This window comes from Montipora foliosa, unplaced genomic scaffold, assembly GCF_036669935.1.
Source record: "Montipora foliosa isolate CH-2021 unplaced genomic scaffold, ASM3666993v2 scaffold_425, whole genome shotgun sequence".
NCBI classification, from domain to species: Eukaryota; Metazoa; Cnidaria; class Anthozoa; order Scleractinia; family Acroporidae; genus Montipora; species Montipora foliosa.
Genome location: NW_027179729.1, coordinates 645,001 through 655,000, shown reverse-complemented (window position 1 = coordinate 655,000; position 10,000 = coordinate 645,001). Strand labels below are relative to the sequence as shown.

The window sequence follows — 10,000 nt, the reverse complement described above, 5'->3', positions numbered from 1 at the left end:
GATGAGCAAGACAGCGCTGAAAAATAAATATCTGGATTTTAAGAGACGAGTAATGGTCTTCGACAACAATTTCATTTTTCGCCTTTGGATATCAAGTGAGCTTTGTTTCAAATATTTTACTAACTTGGTATTATATAAAACACGGAAATCAAATAGCATTTTTTTTATGGATTTAACCATAGTTACTAACTATGATTTAACAAATTAACATGTTTACTCAAGTCGCATCTTAGTTGTCTGACAATTTACATTTACCGGTATTTTGTACTCAACTCTGCAAAGGTGTAAAATATTTGGAAATGTGACAGTGAAGAATTATTTGAATGAAAGTTGTTGTCGCTTTTGTGCTTCATTATTTATGGTCAGCGTTCCGAGTCGAAAAGGGTTTTGATGTGAACTGTCAAAAATGTATTTAATTGCATCTCTTGTTTGCACGCACGCAATTGAAATAGGAAGGTATTTTTGCCTCTAATAGTTTTATCAATCTTAAGGTAACTTTCTAGAATACTCACCGTGCACCGGTGGCTCAGTTGGTTGAGCACCGGGCTGTCACGCGGGAGGTCGTGAGTTTAACTCCAGCCGGGGGTCTTTAAATAACTGAGGAGAAAGTGTTACCTTTGTAATTACATCTGCAAATGGCATGGTTAGACTCTCTAGTCTTCTCGGATAAGGACGATAAACCGTAGGCCTCGTCTCACAACCCTTCAATGTTCATAATCCTGTGGGACACTTGTCGCAAAGAGTAGGGCATGCAGTTCCCGGTGTTGTGGTCTATCATCTGTGGGGTATCATGGTTGGTTGGGTAAATGCTCGGAGATATTACCTTCAGCAAGCTACTCTAAAATCCGAGGGTAAATAAAGATATATGATAGAATATGATTAAGCCTCTGTTTCCTAACAAAGATCGTTGTAGTCGTTCACAACAATACAGGAAAATTTGCAAAGCTAGTTGTTGGGGCTTTTTACATTGGAAAGGCTCTCACGACAGCTGCTCACGCCTCCCGGCGCTGTTGCAGATCATGTCATTTCCACTGATCACAATTTTGTCCGGGACTGTAGTTACCAGTGCTTCTCTTTTATCTTTCAGCTTTTTAAATTGATGCAGATTGTTTAACCGTCACTTCTGATGATTTATGTTGCTACATACGAAAGGTCAAGTTTTCAAAATACAGTACACGTTTTACAATGTGAAGTTTGTTCACTATATGTTCAATTCCGCCCTGTGCGTTTCATTAATACCCTCTTAATCGACAGCTTGTCTTTTTGTCATTTACAGAATGTTCATTCTCCCTGTCTCTTTTTTGTGAACTTTCTTGAAACAAAATTCTGCTGAACTGTCTAGCCCCTTGGCCTTAGCAAAATTTTATACATACATTTGATTTCTCCACTCGATCTGAGGGAGAAACCTTTTGTACTTGTCCTATTGCTTATAAGAAATAGGTGGCCAGTCAACACTGCCTTCCAAAAAGGATACAAGGAGTTGTCATCATATCTCCATTAATTTACCGGGGTCAACATAAATAAATGTGATATTTGTCAATTACAACGCAGCTAGCAATTGCAGAATTGCTAGTTATTCACTAGCACAGCAATTTCTTTTATTAGAATTTCCAGTACGTTTTCAAACAGAGGGCAATCCATCTACTGGACTGATGCAAATTCACACGAACAACACCTGGAAAACGCTTTGTACCGCACATTGGAATAATCCTGAGAGAATTCTTGCCTGCCTAGTAAATGGCTACTCTGACTACAATAATGACAATTTGACAGGCAATTGTAAAAGAGGAAATACAAGCTTGGTGAACATCACTTCTCATTCCTGTTCATCAATCATTCAAATTTGTGGGCTCGTTATTAAACAAATCCAGTGTCCAGGTACAATGTATGAATAAATAAAATGTTTTATCCATACCATCGCATAGTTTTAACACAGCAAGTCAACTAAAAACCCTATTTGTTTGTTTACAATACCCTGTGGCTCGCTGTATAGGAAATTACTCACTGCTGGTAAAAAAGGCAAGGCACTAAGTGGAAGCATAGCCACTGAGGTGCTGGCGAACTAAACGAGAAAAATGTCTCACTTAGCTGTGCTTCAGAGCAGGACTTATTTATGTCCAGCACCCAAACTTCTAGACCACACGTTAACGGGTCTTTGTGACTGATGACTCTGAAACTGCTAACTCTACTTTTAAGAAATGAAAGCCCAACTGGAACAGTCTGAATGAGTAGGCTTCCTGTTAAAACATTATCATTGCAAAATTATTAAATTAATGCATTAACATCGCGTATCCTGTTCAGAGTTTTAGTCAAACTGAGATAAACTTGAGATATTAAGGAATGGACAATGAACAGAAACCAATGGCTTGTTGAAAAAAGAAACGTGGAGGACAATTAGAACCAAGCATTGCTTTCATTGGTGTGTCATTCTTTCAGTTCCTGTGCGACTAATTGGGGCGAAAGTTGAGTATGGTGGAAGAGTAGAGGTTTTTTATCGCAGAAGGTGGGGCAAGATCTGCCGCAATAAATGGGATATCAATGATGTCAAAGTTGTTTGTAAACAACTTGGCTTTAGAGGTGCCCTGGCCGAATTCATGACGGGAATGAATATCACTGAAAAAAACATACCAGTTGTGATGTCAGATATAGCTTGTACTGGACAGGAATCCGTTTTAGCCCAATGTAATCGTTTAGATGGAGAGCACAAGTGTCCAGAAGACATTGGAGCTCAGGCTTTGTGTGTACCAAGTAAGTAGTCACTTTTCACCATGACCGTGTATTTAATCTATTCCTGAGAAACAGAGGGTTGTGACCAGAGACAGTTTTTCAAGTTGATCACTCTTATCAGTATATTGTTTAACATTTGTGGGGAAGGCTAAATATTTTGTGCGGTGAATCATCAGTTATGTCAATTGCAAATATCAAACTTCAATTTCACTCTAACTCTATTTCGAACAACAACGATAGCATTTTTTATTTGCACATTTTTATCTAGATCAACAACGGAAATCACAAAAAAAATAATAAAAGGATCTAGCTAAGTGTATACTGGTCGTAATAGCAAAGCATCTTTCGAATTCACCATTATAAACTATCCAAATTGAACACTGGGTAATGGGAAAAAAATGAAAGAAATAAAAACTTGCAGGAAAGGATTATGATTGAAATAGAATAATTTTACAACTAACAGTTGTAGAAGAATAAAATATGTTTGAAAATAGTTTAAAATACAAGAATCTTAAAATTTAAAAATATACATTACCGCGAAAGACTTGCAAACACTGATGAGAAACGGAAAAAAAAAATTTATAACATAACAATTTTGTTCTAGACAACGTGGAAGTTCTGGAAAAGAAAAGCCTTAGTTCTAATCTTGGTAGCATTGAAACCGTGAAATGTTCCTTAAAGAATGAAAATCAGAGTAAGATTGTTATATGGTATGAAATTGGCACCACTGTTAGAGAACTCAAGTCAGAAGGGAGAATTGAGGTCAATGGTGGAACTTTGAAAATAAAAAATTGTGCAGCTGCATGATGGCGGAACATATGAGTGTCGAGGAGAGCATTACACTCGATTCTACACACTTTACGTCAATGGTGAGTTTTTTAAATGTTTAGAAAGCCAACAATATGCTATAAATTATCTAAAACGGCAACAAAATAATCGAGTTTATTCTTATCTTCATCATCTTAATTCTCACGTTCATCCACATGATCCTTAGCATCAAGATCATCGCCTTCATGATCTTCATTGTCATCATCACTCATAAATTTTCTTTGTACCAGGTAGATTTAATTTCTCTACTAATACCGTTAGCGTCACTTGCTATAAAATTAGCTATTTAATTACCACTAACCTCATTATTTGTATATCTGGTCTAATGAGAAATTTGTTGGCAACTTAATCATCCGCGTTGCTCTCTCCTTCTTAAAACGATGGTCATTTGCAAGTTCGTACTGTAACCCGTAATAGGTGGATGTATGAGACATTTCATGGGTTTGAATCCTGTTTAAGACTGGATGGTTTCAGACTTCTTTCGCAACTGAGCAAGTTTCTTCATAACTGCGATGATCTACACAACCCCTGTTATAATACACGACATTTTCATATATGCTCACTGTCATTATTATTTTCATTATCATGTGTTATTACTACATAAAATTTATCCATCACTTCTTTTCTCCTTTAGCCGAATTTAAAAACAAAAGACCACAACAAAAACTTATAAATGGCAAACCTGTCGAAATAAGTTGTACTGCAGAAGGAAATCCTCCTCCTCAAATTGAATGGAGCAAAAACGAGAACCTACTCTTGGAGGATGACAGATTCACACAGTTGTCAGGTGGCAGTTTGCAGATCGATAGAGTTTGGCGGGAAGATAAGGGAACTTACACATGCTCTATGAAACAAACCAAAGGAAGTGAGAGAATTACTGTTTATGTCCAACGTATCAACGTGTCTGTCATAGGTGGGTAAAGGTGGAAATGACGAAGTTTGCATTCGTAAAGAAATCAGAGTAATACCAGTTCCCAAAAGCTAGCACAAATTTGGAGCACCAGAAAAAAAAGGCCATAAGTAAGACAACCCAATTTAAGATCAACGTCATTCCTTGAATAATAGGCAAATACTTAGTAACAAATGACGACTTGCACCTCACACCAACAGTTGTCAAAGTACTCCAGAAGTCTAATGAACGTATTGTATTTAGCAGACTTGATTTAAAGTAGGGTCATTTGGAGATAGACCTTGAGGCACCTTATGGCCCAGTGAGGGTTAGTTCGCTAAAAGCGCCTCACCTTTCAGATAAGTTCAGATTTGTCTGACTTGTAACTGTGCCGTAAACTCCATGTGGAGTGATACCACGATAAATGAAGACGTTTCAGCAGATGATTAAGAGGTTCTCGAACTAGACCAATGCTTAAAGAACTGACCCTTAAATTCTGATCAGTGCAAGAAGTACATACCGGTTAGCAATAGACTATGCGTAGTTGGGATACCTAAACAAAAGGCATCATCTCCAGGCTCTGGGAAATAAATAAGAGGATTTGTATGAGTTTATTCCCCAGAGCCTCGAGATGATGCCTTTGTTTAGGACTGAATTTAAATATACCGAAAGTGGGTTATTGACCAGCTCTCAATTAACCACATATCAGCGGGCTTGATACCTCAGTTGTTAGAGCAAGTGCAGCGCAAATGCACTGTCATGGGTTTCAACCCCATTCCAGCCTGGGTTTTTTCAGGCGTCCTTGGCCACTTTCACTTAATTATATTCCGCAGTTCAAATATATGAATCTTAAATTAAAAAAAAAAAAAGAAATAAGTTTGGAGAAACTCTTCATATGCCTGGTTTACCGTATCTTTCCACTGACAACAGACTGCAGTTTGTCTCCAGTGTATTTTAAAATTACTAAAAAGCTTGTGAGTCCCTGCCAACAAGGGAACATGCATGGCTAATTTGAATTGGGCAACACGGAAGCAATAACAAAATATCTTAGAGAACAACTTTGGGGATAACAAAGCTGGGAACAAGTTTAAGAGTAATTTCGCGAACAAGGGAAGAAAAGCAAATTTTAAAAGGAACAAGGGAACAAGCACTCTAACCTGCGATCAAGCGAACTTTTCTTGAGACAGGGCGCTAAAAAGTACGCCTGATACAATTTCTTATCGAGTCGTCTGCCGCCCACCTGTCAAGAGTGATGTTTTCATGTGTCATGCTATAAATGTGAGCCAATCAGATTTTACCGGAAATTATTTGCACGCTGCGATTCAAGTCTTTAAAGATGCGACAAAAACAAAATAGCACTCTGGCTTTGATTTCTGCAATCAAAGCTATTTCTGCAAATCCTGCTTGACAGTTGGCGCGGTTTCTCTGTTCAAACCATCAAGGAACAAAGAATTTCGAGATAAAATGGCAGAAAAAGCCCGAATTCTTCATGTCCTCATCAGGTGTAATCAACAGTATAATAAACTTTATTTAGACTCGAATATTTGAGATGCTAATAAAAGATGCTATAAAAATAGATATGAGGAAAATGGACTTTGAGAAATTCTAGTTTTTCAGCAGCAGCTACTCAGCTATCATTTTGTTAGAAGTATGTTCAGATTGTTCAGCGATTCCGTAAACAGTGTCGAATTTCTCTGTCAAGCTCGGCTGATTCCCCGAATGTGACAGCCCTAAAGTCCTATTCGGTTCTTTTTGGATTCACAACTTGTTGCTTCCGAATATATTCCAAAGGACTTGCCACAACTACAAACGTTTTCGAGTTGGTGGAAGAAGAACGATGCATTTTCTTCCAGAATGTTCGGGCCTGTATTAATAACACTATTGCGAAATCCCGTAGGAAGTACAACTGTAATGTCTTCTTTTACTCAAACCATTCTTCGGATGCATTCTGTCCGCTCTTCCTTTAAAGGTTTTTGAAAAAAATCTGAAGTCGAAGCAACAGCAGCTGTAAACAGAGCCTAAACATCACTCGTGTTGAAATCCTTCTTGGCGGCCATAATTTCAGCAGATGTTAACCGATTTACAAGAAGTATGATTTGCAATTCTGTAACCAATCGGAGCGAGGCTCCAAAAGCTCCATTGTTTTTCGGCCAATCAGAGTAAAGTCCAGATTCTGGACTACGAGCAGACGACTTGTTAAGAAATTGTATCAGGCGTACCTTTCCCCACCATGTCTACGGAAAAGTACGCCTGATCGCAGGTTACAAGCACTCCTCCTGGGAGGGCCTCGCTTGTGGCGTAGAGCACAGGAAGACAACGCTATATTACTGTCCCAAGCAAATGGCAAAGTGGAGAGGATGAACAGGTCTATTCTAAAGTGAAACAGAATAGCTCAAACACAGGGCAAACAATATAAGACCGGTGGATCCAAACACTGGTTGTGACAGAACACGAATCAACGTCTGTTCCTGACCTCCTTTCAGATTTGCCCCTTTTTCAGACTTGGAGACTTTTTTTAATAAACTTTATGACTTAATAAGTCCTCTTGACGTTGCAACAACAACCAATTTTCGTCTTTCCGAAGCGTTGTTACGTGTGCCTTACGCATTAACAACATCCTAGCAACACGCTAAAACGAAAACAATCCTGGAACAGAGAGTGTGTGCGTGTCTGGTAAATATAGATAAGGACGAGATGGAAAGTAATAAATTTCGTATGACTATTAAGCTCATTGATATCAAACTATTAGCAATAATTACGTTTGGAGTAAATTAACATACATTAATGTCACTTATGTAGATAAATAAATCACTCAAATGACTTACACTAGGCAAAACAATGGCAAAAACAGCAACAAAGTGGAGACATTAATTACAGAAAAGCTTTGTAAAATATAACTTTACATAACAGCTACAATCGGCGACAAAATTAGTTGAGACAGTTGCCAACAGAGCACACTGGCAACGACACATTCATTGTTTGCAAAGAAAACTTGTCCAGAAAGTATGTTTCCGGGATACCCCTCCCTCCCCCACCCTAATCAATGTTGTACCGCTGTCGACAAGGCTCATAGAAAACAGAAAAACACAACATTGTCCCGGGGGTGCGGGGAAGGGGGCCATTTGCGCCGCCGAGATTGAAATCGACTCTATAGGATAAGAGTGTCTGAACAATTTTGACGCCGATTGTCTGTATGAAAAAACTTTGTATGAAGTGTAATCACGACTTCTGATAAGCGTTTTTTTTTTGCATTAATGTATGTAATATACACATTTCAATAGCGTTTATGCGTTGTCATGTCATATAGGAATCAGAACATATATAAATCACCTTTTTCTTTATTACGGTGATGTAGCACTCACTGGTATGATTGCAGACATTTCAGTGTCGAACATGGTTTTCACACAGAACATTTCTAACGAGATAAGGGCATGTATACGCTTGCCATCTATTTGCGAAGGGCGGAAAGTGAATGATATTGTCAGGGAAAGTGATATCTCACGGGCTTCGATGTACCGCATTCTAAAAAAAGAGAAATTTTAACGCAAGTAATCACTACTACTGAGAACGTCAATTACAACGGCCAAAATGTGGATGTCGAACGTCCAGCGAAGTTAAGTTCATGCCACAAACGCTTATTATTGAGAGAAAGGATATCGTATTAAATAATGGCAATTTCAAGACGATTTGTGCAGTGTTTTGGATTTGACATACCTTGAAATAAGTGATACTTTCGGAACATTGCGTGACGTTTAGCATTCCCTTTTGAAATTCACCATACATAATTCCATTTCAACTTGTTACAAGGGATATGACCCATAAAAAAGAGGGAAATATAAATAGCAAAGACAGTTTATAACTCCTGGGACAAAAAAAGAGCAGTAAACAGTGCTGTACTCTGATTTTAGGAACTCCACAGAGGAGTGGCCACGAGTAACCTCGAGTAACCATAATTAACAAGTGGAATAATTACATTATCTTTTTAAAATATACTTGTGGTTACTCGTGGTTACTCGTGGTAAATGAGAAAATATTGTTTCTTTACTCCAAAAACATTCATTTCCCACCAAAACCAGCTCTGCAAAGCATCTGCGACAAGGTGGAAAGTCTTTTTGCACCGACGTAGCAATTTGAGCATGGAAAGTAAATGTGTTCCCCGGCTGTAACAACCATCATGTCTGTTTCGCGTTCATCTGCGACACCACTTCGACCAACAAAATCGGCCTCTTCTGATGAATTGGAGTTAGAGGCATAACCCTTTAACAAATCCATACTTCTACTGACAAATAGCGTATAAAAGAAGGCAAAAGTGAACAGGTCCTTTGCACTTACATCACAATCTTCGCTTCGCACAGGACAACGCATTTTTCACACTTGAAAACAAGAATAATAAACTATCCGCAATTTTTTAGACCTGTAAAAAGTCATTCACTCATGTGGTCATATTGACGGACAGACTGGACTATAGGTGCCCGTATAAAGGGTATAAAGGGAGTTTTCTGAAACAGACAATCGGCGACAAAATTAGTTGAGACAGTTGCCAACAGAGCACACTGGCAACGACACATTCATTGTTTGCAAAGAAAACTTGTCCAGAAAGTATGTTTCCGGGATACCCCTCCCTCCCCCACCCTAATAAATGTTGTACCGCTGTCGACAAGGCTCGTAGAAAACAGAAAAACACAACATTGTCCCCGGGGGTGCTGGGGAGGGGGCCATTTGCGCCGCCGAGCTTGAAATCGACTCTATAGGATAAAAGTGTCTCAACAATTTTGACGCCGATTGTAGGTGCTTCAATATAATCCTCCATGCCTTGTAGGACCAAAAAAATAAAGCTTTGGCAGTGTTTTACAAAAACGTGTTTAAATTCATTTATACTTTGGCTGCTACTAGTGTATATATTTTGTTTATGGCAAAAAAATGTGAGGGAACAGAAGACAAGCATTTACCTTTTTTTTTCTTTTTTTGGAAGTTCTTAAAGCAAAATAATTGTTATGAACTGCTGCAGTTCAAGTAAGATCTTATTATATTAACAGGCCTTTCTCTTTTGTTTTAAGTTCGACCAAAGGTCCGGCTGTCAGGAACATCCCATAATGTACTTGAAGGAGATAATATTACTTTGCATTGTACTGTCGTAGATGGTTTTCCAAAGCCCCAAATAAGCTGGCTTAAAGATGAACTTCCGTTAACAGAAGAGAAAGTAACATTGGTTAAAACATACATAACAGAGGAAGGAGAAGGCACCTACACCTGTGTAGCAAAGAACGAAGGAGGCTCTGCATTCGATAGAATTGATATCATCGTTGATGGTGAGAAGGAACGTAATGCATCACAGTTTTCATGGTAGACATATTATTTCATGAACGGTCGTGATTAGAACGCTGTAGTGTCTTGCAAGTATGCTATGCGGACCTATGTAATGCACGGAGCAAGGATGGCACAGTCGGTTAGTGCGCGGCCTTGGTGCAAGAGGTCCTGAGTTCGATTCCCGGATCTCGCATCCTTGTTTCGACTCCTTTCCTTTCCATGTAGCTAGTAGCTTTAAATACCTGTAAA

The 10,000-nt window shown here is 38.6% G+C and overlaps 2 protein-coding genes across 2 annotated transcripts in view; both read left to right on the top strand.

The window, feature by feature from the left end:
* The window catches only part of LOC137988712 (neurotrypsin-like), a 32,726-nt gene extending 29,192 nt beyond the window's left edge, over positions 1-3,534 (top strand). The window contains exons 4-6 of the mRNA XM_068834684.1: positions 1,606-1,878; positions 2,437-2,748; positions 3,332-3,534. Of these exons, the coding sequence (XP_068690785.1) occupies positions 1,606-1,878; positions 2,437-2,748; positions 3,332-3,534 (788 nt within the window). The remainder of the gene's footprint in view (positions 1-1,605; positions 1,879-2,436; positions 2,749-3,331) is intronic.
* The window catches only part of LOC137988711 (neural cell adhesion molecule L1-like), a 38,693-nt gene continuing 32,200 nt past the window's right edge, over positions 3,508-10,000 (top strand). The window contains exons 1-3 of the mRNA XM_068834683.1: positions 3,508-3,596; positions 4,190-4,468; positions 9,502-9,753. Of these exons, the coding sequence (XP_068690784.1) occupies positions 4,402-4,468; positions 9,502-9,753 (319 nt within the window). The 5' untranslated portion in view covers positions 3,508-3,596; positions 4,190-4,401. The remainder of the gene's footprint in view (positions 3,597-4,189; positions 4,469-9,501; positions 9,754-10,000) is intronic.